Raw genomic sequence first — 23,940 nt, 5'->3', positions numbered from 1 at the left:
TCATATAAAGTAAGTATTTACTGGTGTGACTAGTTTGTTCCTTCCTGCATCCACTGCGATGTGGTAGCTGTGGTCCTTTGGTTTGTTTTATGTCATATTGAATTGAAGTCTGACAGTATTTTAAAAGTTGTCAGTGACACATTGTCCAAAGGTTAGTCAAGACAACCTCTTAAACTGTCATATCAAGCGGTCTTTGGAATTTCTTCCAAGTCAAGTTAGTTTTCCAATTTCAGTTCTAGCTTCCAATGCTCGCTGTGGTTTGATTTTGTGCATACGTTCTACTTTTCTACATTAGTCTTCTTCGTCACGTGACTTTATAGTATACATTTGATTTCCCCTACACTGAGTTTCCCTGCGTCACTGAGCAACTGGGCAAACTTATAAGCATTGGTCATCTTTTATCGGCATTAGCATCTGGTAACCAACACATACTTGCGGTCTAATTAAAGTCAACTTTAAAGTTAAAAACAATTTCAAATACACCTCTTTGTGTTTGGTATGTCCACTGAATGCGCCACGTGCACAAATTCAGACATTAATTGATGTGTAAATCAGTGACTTGGGCCTTGTCTGCATGTAACCAGCTTTTTTACACCCGCATAGTCTCCCCCTCATTTTTGTTTGTTTATTTAAATAAATCCATACAAATCCAGCTCAGTACAGTTACATTCACTTACAAGCATGCCAAGTTGATAGGTGGCAGTAGTGTCACCAAATTCTGTCCAATCAAAAAAAAACTTCCGCCTCTGACGTAACTAGTATCTGCATCTTTGGCGGGAAAAAGAGTTGTGCTACGGTTTAAGCTGATTACACACAACCACGAAACCGGAGGATAGGGCAGATCCCCACTTTGGCCAGCGGTTTTGAAGGATTTGTATTTGATGGGGGGGGGGGGTATATGATTTTTATATATGTATATATTTTTTTCCTTAAAGTAGTCTTTGGTCAGTTTGAGAACAATTGGCCACTAACCTAGTTGTAATGCCCGGCTCTGCTCCTGCTGATCATGGTAACCAGCATTGAGTTAGTACTATTCTACAGGACAGCAATGGCTCATTTGAAGAAGAAAGAATTGCAAGTCGATATTGGAGATGAACTGTCTCTCTAAATTTGAAAGACCTTTTTTTTTTTCCCAGAGACCTGCGAGCTGTTTGGTAATATGAAAAAAAAATCATAACTATACTCATTTCTCAGTCAGTAAAACATGTGACCTAATAAGATTTTGATATGGGTAAAGGGTGGACATTTTTTTTTCCCAGAGACCTGCGAGCTTTTTGGTATTATGAAAAAAAATCATAACTGTACTTATTTCTCAGTCAGTAAAACATGGGACCTGATAAGATTTTGATATGGGTAAAGGGTGGACACAGATTCAACCTACCATTGTTAACACTTGAAAATTGAGTTCTAGTTTAGCATCATTCTCATCAAATGAGGCAATACCGTTTGTCATACAGTATAAAATTGCCTATCTAGGGAAATGTACTGTATGTCCACTAAACAAAATCAACACAATGGCTTATGACACTTATTAACCAATATTTAACAGCATCAGTGGTCAGCTTTTAAAGTCCACTTGAATTGAGCAATTATTTAAAGTCTAATAGGTCAGATAGCAGAATTAGGTCACCCATGCAGGTGGCCTGCAGATGAGTCAACTTGAGGTGAAAAACAAATGAGATTTTTAAGTCAGTGCTTTGCAATGGAATTGTTTTAAGATGAGAGGGAGGGAGGGAGAGACAGAAAGCAGTATTTGTGCTGGGGTGGTAAGGCAGCACAGAGGTAGTGAAGGAAATGGAAAAAAGAAAGGAATGAGAAAAGCTAATAGATAGCTTTCATTACCCCATGGCAGCGCCATAGAATGGCTTCATTGATTTATTATTAGTATTTTTTCCTGCTATCTGGCTCTGTAGTTCTTGCTACCTCTCCTTGTCTCATTTTCTCCTTCATTTGTCCTCTGCCCAATTGCTCTACCATAACTCCCATAACTAAATGATATTTTACGTTACTGCTCTATACCGACGTACTGGATACTTACTCCTTCAGTCTGTCTCATCCTCAAAGACTTGACCACAAGTGTCTCTGACAGTATTGTTTTCTTATGTATTATTCATCATGTCTGCTTGATGTCTTCCCTGCCTCGCTCAGGTCCGATTGCCTTCTCCAACCACTTTAATGAGGGTTCTATTATGGGTATTTTGATTAACAGATTAATAATAATAATGTTTAACATAATATAATCAGACTACTTTTTGTCTACTACTTTTTGAATGTGCATTTTGATAGTTTTGAACAAATTTTTAGTCCTAAATCAGTTAGTGCTTTGGGTAAGTCACAGTGTATGCTCATCAGCCTGTCATTTATTTTTAATGCTCGAGGGTCATAGCTTGTGGAATTATGTCAATACTGTAACAGACAGATTCTTGCTTTAGGCTCCCCTAAGGTTTTAGCTGTGCAGACAAATACAGTAACCATAACCAAACATTAAAAAACACCATTATGGCCAACCTCTCCTATGTGCTGATAGAAACATACAATCCAAAATAACTAACAAAGAAATAACTGCAAAAATGTCCATGATAGATTTATTTGCTGCACTCAAGAGTTAACCAACTTGCATGTTTGTCAAATGCCAAATTAACATACTATGTATACATATGTGAACATAAGTACAGTAGAATTAGGTACGAATTTGATCCGAGTGCAGTTTGTATCCTGAATCATTCTTATAGTGAATCTTATTTTACATGTAAATTGCCTAATTGGTTCCAAGCCCGAAATACACGCCATTCAGTATTACATCTTTATAATATTGTATCTTATCTTTCGAGAAATGCAATGTTCAGTAGACACCAGGAAAATGACAGAAAAAAATGGCTGTAAACAATAATTTTAACTCGACTTGAACTTTATTTAATTAAAAGAACTGAAAACATTGAAACTTTATTTTTTATTAGTTTTGCTAAAACAATGGCTGTAAACAGTACCTTTAATTCCAATTTAGCTTTAATTAAAAAAAAAAAAACAAGAAACATTGACATTCTAATTTTCATCATACTTGACTAATGCAACTGCAAAGTGAGATTAACATGCTCCACGAAAAAAAAGCACCTCGTTACCCAAGCGTTTGCATACACAGCGTGCACATCAGCGGTGGCAGCTCCCACGAAATGAATTCAAGCCCTATTTTTAAATTTATCGAAGCACCCTGGTGAAACCTTGAAATCAAGAGGCAGGCCTACTTGCTGCAACGTCCTTTAGCCTGCATTGTCTTCGGATCGCACACTTACAAAATCGCGGATAATGACGCCGGCCTTACTGAATGACGATAAGAAAATTGTACACTAGTGAACTGTACTGTACAGCACAACCAATAGGAAAGCAGAACAATGAATGTGAGGCATTCTGACCTATGGGAGAGCAGGATACTGGTGCAGTGGTATGGCTAATTTAATGCATGCGGGAATTGCTCATATTGAATTTTTTCTCATATTAAGAGGCAAACATCTGGCGGGATTTTTACTCGTTAAGTGAATATTTCATGTCCAGAAGCATTCGTATCTAGGGGTTCCACTGTGCAGACATACGCACCTACATACTTTCATACAAGCATAAATACACACATACAAATGGTACATACATGTATGCATTTATGCATACTATACATATGTACATGTATACATACTACACATTCTGTGCATACATTTTAACTTTACCTGCATCGTTTATTATAAAGTCCTGCCTAAAGTGGGATTGGGGTGAAGACAGATTTGAATTTCCTGTAGGGTAATAAAAGTTTCTATCTGATGTCTATCACTAATGTGGAAGGAGAGACAGAAAGGAAATATGAGACATCTTTATCACCAGTCATGGGAAGTTTGGGAAGGATACGTTGCTTTTGAAAGAATCAAGCTCAGATACAAAGCTGAAAGTCACAGAAAGACGTGCATACTGAGATGTGTGAGGTGTAGAGTTCACGTCCTCGGGCTCTAACGGCTTTTACTTTACACATCTTCCAAACTCCCTTGTGGGAAGGTCAGTAGAAAGGAAAAAGTGATAGATAGTGTTTGTGAGTGTTACAGTTTGAAAAAGAAATCAAGAGAAAAACAACATAGTCTGCGTTCACGTTTCCCCAATTGTCTGCGCCGGGATTCATTATTGTAATGAGGAACTTCTTTCAAATTATGCACCAAACATGCTGTATTTTTCACGTTTCCGAAATGGTAAGTACAGTTGAGTTCAGGTTGCCGCTGTTTGCTTTGGAGGGCGAGAGAGTTAACGCAATGCACCAACAAAGGACGTCAAACATTTTGTATTGTTTCTTTTTGGCAAGAAGTGGCTGGAAATAACCTTTGTTTGAGAAGTATTTTATGTCTTTCCCTTCACATTCCTTCACCACTTTCCTATTTCACCGTGTGAATAACGGCTGTAAAAATAATGTTGATAATCCGCACAGCTGGACACAGAACAATAGCTGCGACAGTTATAAGTGATATAGTAATCGATCAGTTGTTTTATTACTTCTCACAATGGGGTAATCATTTTTTTAATAACACAGCGGCAGTTATGCGCCGATTAGAACTAAACCAAATGGCAGCATTTGATGGAGACACTGTAAATAACTGGCTGAACAGAGTATTAATTTTCCTTTAAGCATTTTGATGAGTGTTGACCTAATAGTGTGCTGGTATTTTAAAAAAATGGAATGACATTTGAATAATGAAAGATATTTTTAAAATAAATGAATGACATTTGAATAATAAAAGCCGATGTTTACTAATTTGCAACATCCCAAGCCTTTATTTTTTATTACATGAAAATTTCAACTGTGGTTTTAAAGTTCCCTTTCTCCTCTTTTTGCACATTTCTTAAATACAAAATGGGCTAAATGAGTTCATGCATGATTTAATGCAGTGGACGGGACCGACACATACAGACAAGACTTCCATTTTGCAGTTATCATTTTAGTGCTTTTTACGTGCTCCTTTTTTGTCCCTGGTCACTTCCCTGTTTTTGCCAGGACTAAAATACTATCCAATTAGATTCCTTTATCTCACTATAGCTCACTCTCTTCTCTCAAGTTGGGTGATAATAGAGGGATCCATCACACCATTAGCTGCAGGCGGTTTTATAAGCTCAGCAAAATGCTGCATAGAGAGAACCCAAATTATAGGCCACAGACTTGCACCTTAAAATATGCCCCATATTGGAGTTTGTGTGTGTAAATGTGCACATGTGAATGATGACACCAGGAGTCACGCTCCCTCCTAATGACTGATGATACATTTCTAGGAGGGGTGGAGAGAAAAATGGTGGCAGGTGGGCACATCTCTCACCGGGCTGTCGAGCCCACTGTCTATCTTTCTGTCTGCTTCTCTCTATGTTGTTTCCTCGCACACTTCTATCTTATTTGACTCTTGAATTGCAACCTTGGGCTTTAAGAAATATAGTGTTTTTAACACACTGGCACAACAATGTACAGTGTGTGGAGAAACAATCAATTTGACTTGACTGACCGATCATGCCAAATGTGGTCTGCAGTTTAAATAAAAAACATGGTCATAGAAAGCTGGTGAGCTGTTGTGTCCAAGCTATCCCTCCCCCCTTGTTCGACTAATATTTAGTAGTAGCTAGCATTTTTTTCTTTCTAAATATTCACGGTTTTCCAGAAAATTTTACTTTTTCACGTTTTTACCATACCCTCAAAAAATGTCCTCGTCTTAAATAAACTTTCAACAAAATAGGTTGAAATTATACCCATCTGAAAGCTCATTCTTGTAAATCACCAAAATTTCAAGTTTATGACAATTGAAGCTGACAAACATGGCCAAGAACCAATACGATGCTTGCCTCTTGCCTATGGTGATGTCTGAAATCACGCTGACTCCTCCCAATTTTGGTTCAGTTTGTTGAAAGCCTTTACAAAAAAAAAACATCAGTAACCTCTGAGTTTTTATTGAGGTAGCACTTAATTTTAAACCTTACTTCTACATTCACACCTAATATATGAGTGCCAATATTCAACCAAATCAAGTTAACGTTTTAAAAACATGTTGATATTTCTCATCTAAAAGTTATAATAATCAAGTTAAATTGGTTATGGTAGCATTTTTGCCTGTCCTTTCTTTGTTGGGGAGATGAATTGGTTTCTTTCCAAAATATCAAAAAGATGTCAGAGTTGTTTTGATAAGACATGCTCTGACCAAACATCCGTGTGTCTGTCATTCAAGTCATGAACGTGAAGCTAGATAAATGGGCCATGTTTATTTCTGTAGGAGTCAGCAGCTGGTGACTCCATGTCAGCGGCAAGGAGATGGAGGCCTTTAGGGCAACAGTAGCTTTGTGTATGTGTGTGTGTGGGTGTGGGTGTTTGTGTGTGTGCCTTGCACCCATGTTGATGTGTGTGTCCCTTCTATGAGAGCAAGGGGGGGGGCTTCATTAAACATGCAAATGAATGCTTATCTTCCCCCAACACCAGATATTGGTGCGAATAGATAAGACGCAATCATGGTCCAACGCCAGAGAGACAGACACAGAAAAGTGAGAGGAACACTGCAACCAAAACATTGACACTGAATGGCAAAAATTGACACTAGCAAGAGTCTAAAATGTGGAAAAAGACATTAGGCAAATGTATAAGGGATCATTTAGTCCCATACATTATATAACATAGCATTTGATGCCATGTTATACTCCAACTTGTATCACTCTTTGGTACAAAGCAGCAACATAATGGATTGCTGTTTTTGCATTGTTGCACCATAAATTATGTGGGTTTGCCCTGCAGAGAACTGTGTGGGTCTAAAGCAGGTGATAAATGTGACAGGGATGTATAATAATAATGCCCATTGCTTTTTTACCCTATGTTCAAAATGCTGATCTGTGCTGAGTGGGCTCTGATGTGCTCCCAGTGACTTAATTACATAAAATTTTCAGTGTATAATAAATCATCTACTTAACTTTTGGGGATTTTGGTGCTAATGTAATGTTGCAATGTAATGTGGAAATATCTGAGGAAATGTTAGTTTGCTCTAACATGCTCAACTTTTAAAATATGTCCGTAGTGCATGGCTCGCTTGTGTTTTTGTGGCTGGATGCATACGATGACATTTTCATCTGCATCTGGGAAAAAAGTTTACAACCGGATTAATTGAAAGCGGATTAGTAAAAAATGTCATGTTTACTTAGAAAGTAACAGAGAGATGCTTAGCACAAAATTTTTGGTTATAATGCCAGTAATGCCTTTCATCAAATCTAGTACAGTGGACTCCCGGGTAATGACGTCCCTGCCTTACATTTTTTTTCACCTTACGGCGTGGCCCGTGACGTTTTTTTGTCCCCTCTTGACGCCATTTCTTTCACCTTACGACACATCCAACATGGCATTCAATGTGCGTGACACATCCAACATGGCGGTCAGTGTGCGCCATACGTCTGTACACGAGTCACCGCTTGCATCATTACAATGCTGGTCTGCTACTGGTCGGTGTCACGACTCCCTAAGATACGGGTCTACTATTGGTGGGCGCACGGTCTCACAAAAATGGCTGCTTAAAGACTTGATCTTGTTTGAGAGTGCTTTCAATATGGTATTTATTGGGTGTTGTAGTGCTTAATTCACACTTGAATTGGTTAGCCATAGGTCCCAAGATTGCTAGTGATGTTAAAGAATGAAGTAAGAAGATGATATATACGGAAACGAAGCTGGAGATAATCAAGGAATATGAAGAAGTCCAAACTAGCTTAAGCTAGGCTCCCCTCACTAGGGAATATGGCCGTAATAAGCTCGTCACGTTGCTCAAAGGTAAATAAATCATATATATATATATATATATATATATATATATATATATATATATATATATATATATATATATATATATATATATATATATATACACGTAGCTCTTACTATACTATTTTGATACCAATTTTTAATATAGATATACATATACAATTTTGTTGTTTTTAACTGGGATTTTACATGCATTAGCTAAATAACATAGGCTTAGATTGCCCGACATACGGCAAATTTGTGTTACAATCCCAACCGCGGAACGGATTAATCTCGTGAACCAGTGGCTCAGTGTACCTATTTTACTGTTTTTCACTTTTTAAAACTTTTAGGTTGGTACACATTGTAGTGTGACCAAAATGTCTTGGAAAATAAATCCCAACAAACAGAACTTGAAGTTGAAACCACTACAATGCATGACACCTCTTAATGCATCAGTACCTCTTCTTGTATGAAGTTCCTTTCCGCTCAGTGAGGTCTTGTTTTTTTTGGTACCACCAGTGAGGTATGCCTGTGAGCCATGGAAAAAGTTTGATAATCATGCAGAACCATAAATGTAATTTACTGCACACAAAGACTGGGTCTTGGCTGCTCTGTGTAATATCAACCACAGTGTTAACGTTTAAAAAAAAAGTCTATATACTGTTTATATATTACAAAGATGTATAGGGTAGCATTGAAAAACTAAATTTCACACTGCACATTGTGTATGAATTCCAGCAGCATTTACAGGTTACAACCGTGGAAGTTTCCCCGTGACGTTTTTCTTTAAACAATTTTACAGTTTCTCCGTCACGAACAACCGTGAGGGGCTTAAGATAAGATAAGATAAGATTAACTTTATTGTCCCCTGGAGGAAATTTGTCTTGGGCAAAAGTGCTTTGACCACAACAGTCTTAAAACACACATACATATAAAACACACATACAGTATAACACACTTCAGCATAGCAGCATGGTACAATCAGTGCAGAGAAATTAGGACACAGCATGTTCATGGCAATCCTGGAAAAAAACATTCTTGGATGTAAAGTCAAAATAAATAAACAGAAGGTTAAGGACCCCACCCAGACATCCAAGGTGTGAACAATCAAAATCAGTTTATTCAACAAAATCACTCGTCAAGCGTGGAATAAAAAGTCAAAAAAGTACAGCAGAAATCACAAAGTACAAAATAAAGTGAAACAAACGTGGCTGGGTGATGAGTCCAAAGGGAAGGCTAGGCAACGAGGGAGCGGAGTACACAGGAGAGCAACTGAAACAAAGGTACAACAAAAATCGTGAGACTGCAAAAAATCCAGAACAGCAAGTAAAAACCAAAATACTCGAAGATGGATGATTGCGAGACAGGAACGCCGGGATCCTCACAGGACTGCAAATGGGCTTGGCGAAGGAATAACCCGGGGTCGCTCTCCTGTACCAGCTGGCCTTAAAAAGCCCGTGATGGCAATAGGCTACAGGTGTGCAGCGGGTGACACCGCCCCCTGGTTGCGGAGTGAGAACCCCGCCTAGAACAAGCATAGGATCAGCGTGGAGCATGACATTCTTCTTTAGTGTGAAAGTGTAATAATAACGATAACCATCTTTAAAAAGAATAAGTACAGCAAATAATAGTTGATTAGGACCTTGACTTGTTATTCAGCACCATTACCTAGTACTTCCTGTTGGAATACTAAAGTGTTAAACAAAATGAAAGACAAGACAAATTATTTATAAGATTAATGCTTTGAAAAATAAAGTAGTGTAGCCTCTCTGTTTTATAGGGTGAAAATATATTTTCATATCCTACCCGAGATACGGTAGAGAATGTAGATTTAGATGAATAAACCAATCATCTTCCTGTGTTTTGAGCCAAGAGTAGGATATCCAGGCTGACTTTCCCCAAAGACCGTAACTGGATGCTGGGATGACACTTCCCATTGTAACATGCACTTTCTACAAATGCCCATTAATTTATTACTGTTGGATTCATAGCTCAGTCACTATTATACATTTTACAATAGAAAAATAAAATATAGACCATACACAGTATTTCCACATGTAAAACTCTTTATTCTGAGTTTGGATACTATTGTGTGAATTTTATTGTGTGGGAGCCATCTCGAATGCCAGTTGTATTATTCTAAGAGAAGATTTTGCCACCATGGTTTTCACAATGTCTTTGGCCAACCCCAGGGGGACCATAAATGGCTACATGCCCTTAGATGGTCCCGTGATGATTGATTCTGGGCTCTTGATACCTGATGACCAGTCTCTCGCTTGCTGGGGTGAGTGCTAAAACATAAACCAGGGGACCCAAGATGTTAACACTTTTCTTCATCTTGCTTTGCCTTGTAGCCAAGTGCTCACGAGAGGCCATTGGAGCCCTCAGATTTCTAGAGTTCACAAAAGTCTTCTGGCCTCGGATATGAAGTCTTGAAATTAGAGCCCCATTCCCACCAAGCGGAACAGATTAGTTTATTTGATTGTAGTTAAAATGGTTGTGTCATCAAAATTAACTGTGAGGGCTACTCAATATGCAAAACGCGTCCTTCTGTCATTCATCAAAGAATTACCTGAATGAGTTTTGATTTTAGCTATTTGTAATAAGTAATTTAATAAATTGCACTGGGGTCTTTTTTTTTTTTTTTTCAGGCCAGGTCTGGCAACTTGTTAACACATTTTGGGTTATGTTATCCAACATTGATCTCATCTTTGCTCTAATATGTCAAGCTTTTGAGCTATAGGATCTCTATTTCATTAAAAACACAGCATGAATGTAAACAATGCACAGAAATTTAATAGTTATAAGCAGAACCTCCCCCAAAACAAACAAACAAACAAACACATAAACCAAATAGAACTTAGAATCGTATGCCATGGTTACCAGGCTAAAGGTTAAGCCACCAAACAATCCTCTAAATTCCTACTATGCCAATTTTCAGTTTGTAGATATAATAGTGATGACGTATGGAAGCAGCACACACACCTCACTGCACCCTCTCAACTGTGACTGCACGAACAGCCGAATAGGTCTTGATGACTCCAATCGTAATCTGTTAGCAAGTCTTATTACATATAATCAGTGGGATTTTGCTTATCTAGAGCATGGGTGTCGAACTCCAGTCCTCGAGGACCGCTGTTCTGCATGTTTTCCGGTTTTCTCTCTCAACACACCTGATTCAAATGATTAGCTCATTAGTAAGCTCCGCAGGAGCTTGAAAATCACCCTAATCATTCGAATCAGGTTTGTCTGAGAGAGAAACATTAAAATCATCCAGGATCTCGGCCCTGAGGACTGGAGTTCGACACTTATGGTATAAAGCAGTTGTTTTCAAATGGGGGTACTTGAAGGAACTTCGGGGGGTACTCGAGATTTTAAATAAAACAAACAAGCAAACATGCAAAATCCTTTAATAATAATTATTGAGTTAATTGTTTCAGGAAAATATCAGTTCATAAAACAGATGTTCTCTTCAGTAGGTTATTCAATGTCATCCTTTGTAAAAACCCAGATTCTCCCCCACACGAGAATGGTTTGACCCAACTGTTGTTTTTCTCTTTATCAGACAAGACTTAAACATTTTAAAATTTGAAAACCAAAACTTTGAAGTCTCAAAATTTCTATGAAATTTTACCTCACGTTTCGACGTTATCTTCTGCCATTTTCAGAGTGTCACATTGTTGGACCCAGCTTGTCATGTGCCACCTCTCGTTACCTGTCAAGTTAAAGATTTATTTTTGTGAGCACATCTCTATTGTGATCCCAAAAGAGGACGCTTTATGTTTAATATTTTTCTATGGACAAATACTTATTTAGAATTATTTCTTTTTTAAGAACAGATCTGACACTTGATTTTTTTTTTTTGTGGAGAAATATGTATAAATAATTATGTTATTTCTTTTTCATAAGAGTTTACTTCTATGATACAAAAGACGACACTGTGTTGTTGTTTTTTTGTGGACCAATACAGAAGTAAATTGAGTTTGAAAGGGTTTAAAGTTTAACAAATCAGACACTGATGGCAAATTTTAAGTCTTTTTTTTTTTTTTTTTTTAACCCAAATGCTTTCCAAGGGGTACTTGCCTGAAAAGATATTTCATGGGGGGGTGCATAACTGAAAAAGGTTGAGAACCACTGATATTAAGGGTAAGATGTAGAGAATAAACTTGATGTGCTTGAACCCCCCAACCCCAAATTTAGGATTTATCTGTATTAGAATAAAATCTAAACTGTCAGATTTGTTTGTTATTTTTCAAATCGTTCCCCAGTTTTATGAATACATAATGCTCCCCAGAGTACAAGCGCCATAGCAGAAGGTTGCTCGGGTCTAGCTCAAAATGCAGTTGAAATCATCTTCGTTTTTTTTCTCAATAGTAAACTACTGTGGTTGATAATCAACAGCACCGCTTCTAGTTGCAGCCCAAATGCAAATATTAAAAAAAAACCCATTCCTCTCAATACACAGAATTCATCCTCATTTTCATTCTTTTTTACTGCTAACTGTGCTCAGACTAGCGCCTATGAATGTTTTGTGTAGTCCATCTTTCCACCACCGATAGACAGCTTTGAGGCTGTGGTCACACGGGACTAAGAGCCCATGAAGGTTGCAGTAAGCTAGACTTTGTTTACAAATGTTTCCCTTTCACATATTGACCACACCAGCAACAGCTTGTGGATTGTGCCAGCTAATTTAGGAACAGACGAGGTGGTATAAAATACCTCTCATTGTACATCAATATTGCTGTTTTGTCCACAATTTATTATCGGCAATGCAAGACAGCATCATTTTATTTATTTATTTATTTATTTATTTTTACTGCAGCAATAACACACACACACTTAGTCATTACCTTGTTTTAATGAACTAAGCCCTGTAGCGGGAGCTGTTGATAATTAACTATTTGGAGCTGATGACACTAACCTAAATATATTGTGATATCATTTTGCGGGTGAGTTTAAGCCCCTATCAGAGAGATTGCAATATTGGTCACAAGTCAACCATATTTTGCTATACCACTGTGGCTGCTGTATGTGTGCGCACACTGGGATTTAGACTGTGTTGTTGAGTCATTGTAGAGCAGAATTGATGATATATTGTGATAGCCAGACAAGCCAGCGCCTCTCCTGCCACTTAATTAAAAGCTCCCGTCCTGGGGTTTCACTACCTGTCACATCCCATCCTTCTCATCCATCAGCCTCATATAGCTTTCCATATATTCTTACATACTGTATCCATGCAATCATATGCGTGTAGCTTTGTCAATTTTACACTTACACACAATCCAACTGTGTATTATTTGTGGTCTGCAATATTGTCTCCATGTTGTGAAACATTTGCTGTCCAGCCTGTAGTTACGCCAAAGAAATGTGAAGCAAGAGTGATAGTGTAACAAAAAAATGACTGTATTATTGTTTTTTTACTGAGTTCTGTTTTGATGGCTAGTGTGATGGATTAGATAGCAGTGTATATCCATTGAATTTGTTTTGTTGGGAGCCCAAATGTTGCCTTTTGAGCGCCATAAATCAAGAACAAAAGATGGCGAGTAAAATTGTAAAAAAAAAAGTATTATAAATAAATATAAATACAATTAATTAGTATATATTATAAGAATAAGTAAGCGAGAACATTATCACGGATAACTGGAACAAAATAAGAGTAATACAGAGGAAACATGGAAAATATTAAATAATATTATAAATAACAGGTCAAAAATGACAAAAACATTATTATTGATAAAATCAGTGCGGGTCCGTGCATTTCACACTCAGGCGAGCGAGCGAGAGAGAAAGAGTGAGAGCGCGAGAGAGACCTTTTTATGATGTTTAACTTGTACGTTTTTATCCAAGAAACATTTACCTGTCCAGAAAGGCAATAATATTTATTCTTGGATTATTTTGAGTGTGGCTGTTTACTTAGGTTTCATCTGGGGTGATGCAAAATGCTTCTTGTGTGATGTCATTGCTAAATTGCTAACAACGTGCTAACTATGCTAACATCAGACGCGACAGCCCAAAGTGGTATGTTAAAAATGTGTTTTTATGTGAAAATGTTCAATATTAACCGTAGCTAATTTCACTTTTATGGGTTAGTGTTTGTTAGTTCTATGGTGTAAATTGTTGGTGGGAAGTGTGAATAAAAAGAGTAAAGATGAAATGTGGAAGACCACACTAAACATCGGTGCAATAACTAGTGTTTTATTTGTGGGCAAATCGACATAATACATTTTAATATATGCTTTCTTTGAACTGCTTCATGATTATGTACATTTTGCAGTGAATATTCAGGCACAAATGCATTTTGGCATATTCAGTCATATTTGTCCAAATTTGTGGATATTTCCTTTGGTGCGAATTTTGCTTCCGAGACATCACCTAACACATAGCACGTAGTTTGCATGTGCGTCATCCTTTTGGCGGAACAACATCCAACCAAGACCACTACCAAAACTAGCGGTCAACAATGAAAGTCAAAATAAAAACTTATTTTCCTTTTGCCCAAGCATTAACATCGTATGACCTCCCAGGCATGTACCCAAGTGTGGTTACATGACATTTTCATTATCCTTTTGCAAAATACTTCTTTTTAGACGTCTCAACACCACCTCATCAGAGTGTACAAAGTTTTTTTGTTTTTTTTCCAATATTTGAGTGTTCTTCAAATACTGTTCCTATTTAAGTTTACTTTTGCACAGCTTGCATTTTGCACAAATGTGAAAGTAATGGAAATGCACTTATAGTGAACATTGAGTCTGCTGCTTGTAATCAAGTAATAATGCTTCAAGATTCCATACAAAGAATGAATTATCTCTCCATTTTGGGAAGCTTTTCCCATACATAGAGCTTACGTAACCACAATGATGCTTTTGTTGCTGAAAAATACTGCCACTTAACTGCGGGCAACTTTTGTACAGTGTCTTAGAATGTTATTGTGTAAGCACATTGACCTTTAATCACGATATCTTTGTGAAGCCACCATACTGTTCACGAGCCAGAGGGATCATGAGGAGGGTCTTCTTCCAGCACAAACACCCATCACATGCTTCAACAATCAACACTGTAATAGTCTTGCTCTGAAGCAAAGCTATCTCTACTGACTCCCTCTAAATCATACGTTAGATTATCCCTGGTGGGTAGAGGGATTTAAGACCCCAAACCTTTGGGATCAACCAAGACATCAAACTGCTGTTCTTGACTGTGAGCCTGTGGGTGACTTATTGAAGTGATTGTGTGCATGAGCAGATCACAGCATGCAATGTCTTTTATTCAGTGACCATCTTCAGAGAACACGACATAACTAATTTTATTGCAGTGAACTTAACAATGGCTTTGTATTGATCACTTACAGCACAAAATTCCTCATTAAAGTGTTCAATTAAAACTTAACGACACATTTCCCTTTTCACAACATGAATGTCACATTACATATTGCGCCCACTGCTCCAATCTGATGAATGATTGCAGTACGTCAAAAAATAGAGAATGACAATCAGTCATAGGTGACTCCCACGGGTAGTGAGCCTGATGAACACTGATGACAACATCGTTGTCAGCTTTCGGTTTCTGTTTTCTGCATAAATCTGTTGTGTGTGATGCTGACAACTCGACAACCTTTTAATTTTGCCCTGTTTTTTTTTGTGCTGATGACTGGCAAGACAATCTTTTCTCTGTCATACAGCAATTCTGGTACTACACAAATGAAATATCAAAAACAAAAATCAGTGCTGCAGTAAAGTTGTCGGCTTTTTTATGGATCAAGTCAGTCTTGTTGGCAAACAACGATTCGCTGTTTTATTATTTCAACTTTAATTTCCTCGTGTGTTCAGCAGCCCTGTACGCTTTCAATTCATATGCAAATGTGTACTACTATGCTAATACTAAGACTTTTGTGATTGCTGTTCAGTCCAAAAGAGGCTTAATGGCTCCACAAGTGCATGTATCCCAAATTAATAATTTGTGTTTGGGAAAACATTTCCAAGAAAAGAAGCTTCAGCTTGATTGTGGCACCCCACTGCCGCCTGTGAGCATAATTCAAACAGTGCGTATGGTATGCTTAAAAGAGATGGCAAAATATTCTAATCCATTTTGAATAGCATAGCCCAGGCATTGCAATTGAATCTAGTGATTTCGCAGATCTTAGCTGCATTTTTCCTGCCACCTTGTCCCACACACACCACTGTAAATGACAAAAAAGGCACATCCGAAGAATAAAAATAAAGGGGAAAAAAATCTCAAAATAGCGTTTTTCCAGTGCCTTCAGTTGGTGCCTTCAGGAAAATGTTGCCCTTGACTCACTTAACAATCTGAATCTGAAGTACCTTAAAAAGCCAAAATATTCTGGATGCATTTTTGTGTGATTGCATCCATTACATATTTTACAGTCATGATTTGTCTATTTTCTATTATGTTGGCTATTAGTTTGAGATTTGTTAGCACAGTGATTCTCAAGGATTTTTTTTTTCCCAATTATATCCCCCTAGCAAAACATATATATATATATATATATATATATATATATATATATATATATATATATATATATATATATATATATATATATACTGTGCAATGCAGTTTTGGATGGGAAAATAAAACAGTGGTCAGTGCAATCAGTGTCTGATCAATCGATCTGTTTTACTTCATTTGTAGTGGGATCTGTGTTTTATACTCAGAAACTCCAGAAGATAGATCATGTAACATCTTCTGTTTTCTTTCTGAAATATTTCAGAAAATTGTATCACCGACAACACAAATTTGTTGAAGACTTTACGTTGCTTCATGTCCCAATTAAGTTGCTCCGAATTTGAAAAGAAAAACATACCATTCCTGTTACAGCATTAAAAATCATTAGATGTGATATGCTAATACCCCATGTTGAAATTTCATACATCCCCCTGAAGTGCCTTCACGTACCTCCATTTGAAAGTCGCTCGTCTACCACACAGACCAATGCCAATGATAACAAATGTCTACAGTATTTAGATTAGCACCAAATCTTCACAAATATACACCTCCTTGAAAATCTCTCGAGTTTAATATATGAATTGGAAATTACTGGAAGTTGTCCAATTTCCATTTAAGTGTTATGGTTATGTGAACATCAATAAAAACAGAACTTATTTGTTATGAAGTTGTTATTAAGTTATTCACCTATTAGTTTAATGCAAGTTCATCAGAACGGCCTGCTTCATAACATCAGGTAGTAACGTACTGTACTTTTATTCAAACTTGGTGAAGCAGCATGTGCTTTATTACCCAATATTAATGTTGTCTTCCCTGGTCCATTATATCTGTTGTCTCTCGGTATATATGTATACTTTGGGTGAAAACAATGATTCACCCCATGTTTGGGCACACATCCCTGGTGAATTTACGCATGCCTTATTCTGTCATTATCTGTTATGGTTCAAGGCAGCGATAACTTAACTACCATGATAGTCATAATAGCTTGGTGATTTAGAAACACGCAGCAGATGTTCCAACACAATATGCTTACCTAAGATGCATGCATTTATGCCTGCGATTAAAGTGCAGTCTAGTGCAATTGCATGTACAAGTTGTCCGTATCCAACAGGGAGCTTTTAAAGAGCTTCTCTAATTAAGTGTTTATTGTGGTATGCTTGTACGATATGTTTGAGATACTGCAGTTGTGTTAGCTTTTAATACATAAATATTTGCCCTTTAAGACCAAATTTTGACCCAAGTGGAATTTTATTAGTTACTTGCAAAAGGCTTGTGAGAGAAAGCTGCTTTAAAAATATCCCAACAGAGATTTTCAGCACTAAGCTGCATTGTTTTCTTCTTTTTTTCTTTTTTTTTGTGGAAATGTCCCTTATTGTTGCAGCTGTCAGTATTCGTGCATTGAAGGTGGTTTCTGTCGAGACTTTGACAAGTTGGTTTCTTTTTCAGCCTGACCAATTGAACTGTCAAAACTTATAAAAGTTTGTCTTAGTGGGAACAAAATTCTGCAACAAAACGTAAGAGAACAATACACATCTACACAAGAACATACCTTCATCACAGTCTCCACACAAGTTTGATACCGACATGAGGTAACACACACATGCACGCACACATTGTATAAAAGGCAAGTTGCCTGCTTTGAGTGGCAGGTTGCAGTTATCATGTCACCCTGTCATGCTGACAATGATGAAGCATTGATGATGGTTGTTAAGGCAACCATCAGTGGGTGAATTTATATCATAAACAGACAAATCAACAAATGACTGAGCTGTATTCACTGAAAGATTGTGTGGCTTTTGTGTGGCGCAAACCAGTTAAATTGGAAAACATTGATAGCATCAAAGCAGGTGCAGATGGTGAAATGCGTCACTAACTGAAATGCCAGCACCGGTGGTATTAGCACGTATTCAAATGAGCTAATATACATATTTTTGGAAGTGAAATTGCCCTCCTTATGCAAATGAGCCTTATTGATTAAAAGAAAAAAAAACACCAATGCAAGAGGCAGTTTAGGGGGAGCAAATAACGCCTGTTGAAAGCGGGTATAAAACTGGAAGTCTCCCATTAGTTGAGGGGCCCGTATTCTAAAATTCCTCCTGTTCATGTCAAAATATGACAAACCTTACAAGCACGTCTCTATCTAATTTCCCAACGATCTCTGAAAATATCAAAAGAATACCGTATTTCTTCGTGTACAAGTTGAGTTTTTTATTTATTTTATTTCCCCTCATTTTCAACCACCATCTTGGGGTGGTCGACTTATACACGCATAACTAAAAAACAGGCCAATGTTTTCCACATATCTGTGTTTGAATCACATTAATTTGAATACGAAATAATTATTATCATTTACAAGACTTAAAATAATTATATATACTTCTAGTTCAATATCGTATGTATCCATTTTAGCGTGTTTGCACTTTCAAATGCACTTTCATCAAGCGCTGCCTTATTGCCTCTTTTTGCCAACAATGAGGCTGCATAGATAATTTTTCCAGCAGACTTTGACCCATTATGAAAAGGAAAATATGGCCTGTCTTGTTTCCTTCAGCCCTTGGATGTGTGCTTGAACAAACTGGCATGCATGTCGGCAGGAAGAGGAAGAAACAGCGAAGGGCAACCACCTCCACGCACTGATCTCACAACAGTTGTCACTTAAGTAAAGAACATCGCAAGTAAGATGAAAAGCAAATAATCTAGGAAGACCTCCTTTTAAAACAAATTGGACAGGTCCGAAGATGACTACCCATGGAAGAGTAACAAGAATGTTTGCGCAGATGACGAGAAGGAAGGAGAGAATGTCTGGGATTTAAATGGGAGGAGCTTTTTGGTGTGTCAAATAGTGGTGATGACTTTGAGGGCTTTTAGATGAATCCACATTCAACTGTGTCAAAAAATAAAGCATTGAAAGTTCAAATCGTTTTATTGTTGCAACGTTTCAGTATTTGCGTCCGTGCACATGCACACATTTCCTCACACTTGTCATATTTCTGCCTCCCCCCCAAAAAAAAATAACATACGATGAGGAAATATGTCTAAAAGTACTGTCATTTCATCATTTTAATAACACACACTATGTGTTTTAATTGGACAGCCTTGCTATGTGTAACCACTAAAGTCAGGAGTAGACTTATACTCGTATTTTTGTAAAATTCAACTACACTGAAGTAAAAATGGGGGGTCGACTTATACAGTGTGTGTGGTCTACTTGTACACAGAGAAGTATAGTAATCACTTGATTAATTTGATGAAAATATAAAATGAATGAACAAATACAACATTATTCTCTCCTAAGCGCTCAGGACAGCTTAATGTTTTATAACGCGTAAAACACTTATATCCTCGAGCTCTACTTCGACTTGCGCAATCTCAAACTCTGCATGCACTTCCCACACCCTGATTCTGAATGCAAATGAAGGATATCAGCAACATTGATTGATTCCGTCCCACCATGGCAAAATATTCCACAAACGCCATGGTATGCCCAATTGTTATATGCACATAGTTTAGGTAATTACCAAAAGAGATTGAACTCCATCCATTGCACACTGCACCAGACTTGACAGTTTTCATTTGCTCCAATACTCAGCCAGGACACAAGGTCTGAAATATTTCATCTTCGTATATTATTAATAACAATAACAATAATTTTGGGAGAGAATGATTATAATAATGCATTTTATTTAAAGACACATTTCTTGGCATTCAAGAACTTTGTACAGTAGCCTACCTACCTACTGTACCTACATGAGTGTTAGTCCAGTAATTTAACCACCAGATCTTTTTTTCTTTTTGTTTTCTACACTTACATTTTGTGAGAGCAAACAAGTGGCTGTCCACACGCTCCCTCACCTCAGGATGAACAAGTGTTCTCAAGTGCTACTATGTTTGAAGGAGGCAATTGGAGAATTTGGGCAGACTCATTCAAAGGTGGTGTGTTGCAGGTTTATTAGACCCAAGCTCTTAAAGTTGATGTCTTATGAAGGACATGGGTGCTGAGATTCTACTAGATGGCTTTCTACAGGTACCTTGAAGGAATTAGCAGCTCCCCTGAAGCGAGTGTTGTTGTTAAAAAAAAAAAAAAAAAAGTTGATGCACATATGTACTTTTTATGGTGACCTTATTATGTTTATATGGCCTACCCAAGCAGTGTAATGTTTGAAATTACAGTCAAATTCAAATGGCGGCTTCCACTTTTGATAGAATCAGTTTCAATTAATCGTCCATTTCAATTCCCGTGCTGCACAAAACTGTAGTAAATACTAAAACACATAAACTCCATCCGATGAATTATAGCCCCTACCGTGGGTGAGAAAGTGTTCCCTGTGTTCTATTAAAGAATGTCTTACCAACAGTAGTTTCTGATGGCATCCTTTCCAGCATTCTGTGCTCGCTCCACATTGGAGTATGCATCCATTTTAATGTTGCAGGGATCTACGCTGCTTCAGATTTGCCAAGGTTATCTGCATGATGCTGCTTCATGTGTTTTCTGTGCTTGTGCCGCACTCCAAGAACATTTATTCTAAAACTACAAGAAAGCAGTTTTGCTTTGTGTGGCATACATGTCAACATACCTCAAAACTATATAAACCTATAGTTTGTACTAATGGGTAGTTTGGGTGCAGCATTGTTTAATTGTGTTCGTAGAGGGCGCTGCGAGGTTTAGCTGTTGAGAGTGCAGTTATGTAAAATGTCTCTTCACAGCAGGATTCCTATTTTAAGAAAGTGGCAGCCTGTTGGGGTTGAAGTGTTGCAGTATTCCAAGCGGGCTTGTGCAACAAAGTAAAACGACGCTGTACTTACCTCAAGTGTCTCCCCTGTCTGTCAGCATTGTCTCTCTCGACTCATACAAGTTATTTTTTTTTCCTTTTCTCTTAATCCATTTGTTTATAACCAACACTTTACTTTAAGTGCTGCCTGTTTCTATTTTCGTAGTCTAGCTGTAGCACAGAGCTTATAAGCTTTTGTATCCTGTACTGTATGTGTCATTTAATTATAATACTAAATTGTCCACATCATGTATCCATGTTTTCACCATGAACCGTGAACAAGAATCATTCTCTTTGCAAGCAAATAATGATTATTTGTGTTTATGTATTTCTTGCAGCTCGGCAGATGAACAGTTTCGTTGGAATGCTCAAGGTAATTAACACTTTTTTTTTTTTTTTTTTTTAGTTTTTATACATTCTTCTTGTAAATGGCTCAGTCCCAGAATCACTGATAGTGTTCTACTTTCTCAGCCGATGGACAAAAGGATATCGAGGATGAGTTGACAACAGGTTTGGAGTTAGTGGACTCCTGCATCCGTTCCCTCCAGGAGTCAGGAATCCTTGATGGTGTGGAAAGTAAGTGTGTTTATCAACAATGTTTGCGTGTATGCATGGACCTGCCTGTATGTGTGTGTGTGAATGTGTGTTTACAGAGGCCAACAGGCCCTGATTGAATTGTAATTATTTCCCACATATTGTACTCTCGACATTCCTCAAAGCAAACTTGAAAAAGAAAGTACAGTCCCAGCCAAAATACATGAAAAAATATCAGAAGCTCAATTGACTTTTTAGAAATATTCATTCTTATTTTTTCTGAAGGGACTTTATTTGTAGATAACTTTTTTAAAATAAATCCTTTAAAAGCTTGAAAGATCCAGGCCTCCTTATCTTTGACTGGTTTCCACAGTTGCACTGTGGTAAGGTATTTTTTGTAGAACTAGAAAAAGCAAGAAAACATCGGAATTTTTTAAAAGCTATTATAACATGTAAATACAAATAACATTCAGTTCAATTCTAAACACCAAAATCATTAATCGTTCTATGGTTCTAGCATTCTCAGTGGTAGTCACTTAGCTGTTTCATAAAACACCCCGCAAAAAAAAAAAAAGCAGCCAAAAGAAAAAAGATTTTGACCTATGCAAAGATGATAAATCTTGTGTTGTTCTAAACTTCCAAGACCTCATACGTACGATTCCCTCACATACGTATTGACTGTAGTCAACAGTCAACAGCTTGGACAAGATCAGTGAGGCAACCAGTCAATCAAGCTCACAGGGACTTTTACTAGATATGTATTTGGCTCTCGGCGTGACATCGACCAATGAGGGTAGTAGTAGTAATCTGATCCTACACAGAAATTGTCATCCACTAGATACCACTCCAGCCCTCATTGGTATCTCTATGGTATTTATATGATAATGTGTATGCAATGTAGATGTGTGTGTGTTAGAGGGATTGTGTGCACTCCTTATTCTGAACATGCAAATTTTTGTCGTGATAGCACAAAGTACAGCTTGGTTTGACATATTTTTATATCTGGTTTATTTTGATAAAAAAAAATAAATAATAGTTATGCATTAGAACAGGCAATGTAGTGAGAGTCCATTTGAAACATGCTTGGTGGCAATAGGGTTTTATGAAAGAGAAAGCATTTGTGATAGCTCCTATTGTAGTACGCCTGCTGTTTTGCAAATGCGCATTGTAATGCACATATCCCACAAGCATCTCCATGTGTGGGTGCTGATAAATTCAATTCATCATGCAGTGAATGTGATATGAGAAAATAAAAAAGAAATTCTCCATGTTGCATGTTGCAATGGAAGTTGTATATATCTTAAAACGCGTCTTTTCATTCATGGCCATCATTCATTTGTTTTGCAGAGTCCATGCATTTTTGTGTGTTTAATTTCATTGAGTAGGAATGCAATAACATACATACACACACACACACACATGCACACTGCTAATGATATATGCATGTAATACAATTTCACTCTGTTACACAACACCAAGAAAAATGAGCTGAAAAGTCCCTGTAGCTAACACCAACCCACTTTACATCACATGCACGAATTTTGAAACAAACATGTACGATACACATTCTTTTTTTCCGTACAGCAATACCAACGCTCTCTTTGACGGCTTCGGGAGCGCCGACTCACACAAAGTAATGGTTAATAATTCATGACAAGCAAGGGATTGCATGGGGATGGGATAAGACAAGTGTTTTGTGAGGGCAAAAAACCCAGGAGGTTGATCGCAGTTTTGGGGGAGAAAGGCATTGGCTGATAGAGACTGAAAACCATTTTTTGTTTTTTTGAGGAGTAGCCCTTCAAATTGAAGCACATTCACAGTTTTTCATATCGTGGTCATGGTTCATTAGTTATGAAAGCTATTTCTGATAAATGAACACCTTAGTATGCGTACCTTTCTACCATAGAAAAGCTTCATAAGAAATTAGCAGGACTTGTTTTGTGAAAGTATGCACTCTAATTAAGAAAAAAAGGATATGTACATTTGTATATGGGTAAATGTATAAATTTAGTTATTCATAAATAACCTTATCTTTTGATTTTTCTTTTTTGTCCAGTGTATTTTTCCCCACAAAACAACACACAAAAAAAACGTGTTTTATTTGGATGCAACTCACAGAGTATAATTATACACAGCACACACTTTTGGTACATATATTGAGTCTGAAAATGTGAAAATAAAATTAATAACAATTATTAGCATAGCCATTCTAAAATGTGTGGGTTTTTTTCATGTTTTCTGAAAATGTATAAAAATAAGAAGGTAATGAAATCATTGTAATGTACTCTAATCATAACCATCCCTTTATTTTCTATATTTGTCCTCAGTAGGGTCACAGATGAACTGAATCATCTGCCCATTTTACTGCAAATTTTTGACATCCTAGTGAAGAGATTAGTT

At 37.2% G+C, this 23,940-nt stretch overlaps 1 protein-coding gene across 5 annotated transcripts in view; it reads left to right on the top strand.

Moving 5' to 3' along the window:
* Nucleotides 1–23,940, top strand: part of ctnnd2a (catenin (cadherin-associated protein), delta 2a) — a 243,524-nt gene that overhangs the window by 84,166 nt on the left and 135,418 nt on the right. For all 5 annotated transcript variants that reach the window (XM_088402108.1, XM_088402107.1, XM_088402109.1 and 2 more), the window contains exons 4-5: nt 21,345–21,379; nt 21,478–21,582. In XM_088402108.1, coding sequence (XP_088258234.1) covers nt 21,345–21,379; nt 21,478–21,582 — 140 coding nt within the window. The remainder of the gene's footprint in view (nt 1–21,344; nt 21,380–21,477; nt 21,583–23,940) is intronic.

Source organism: Hippichthys cyanospilos, chromosome 19, assembly GCF_059441005.1.
Source record: "Hippichthys cyanospilos isolate Australia breed blue-spotted pipefish chromosome 19, RoL_Hcya_1.0, whole genome shotgun sequence".
Lineage (NCBI taxonomy): Eukaryota > Metazoa > Chordata > Actinopteri > Syngnathiformes > Syngnathidae > Hippichthys > Hippichthys cyanospilos.
This window is presented reverse-complemented; position numbering and strand designations above follow the sequence as displayed.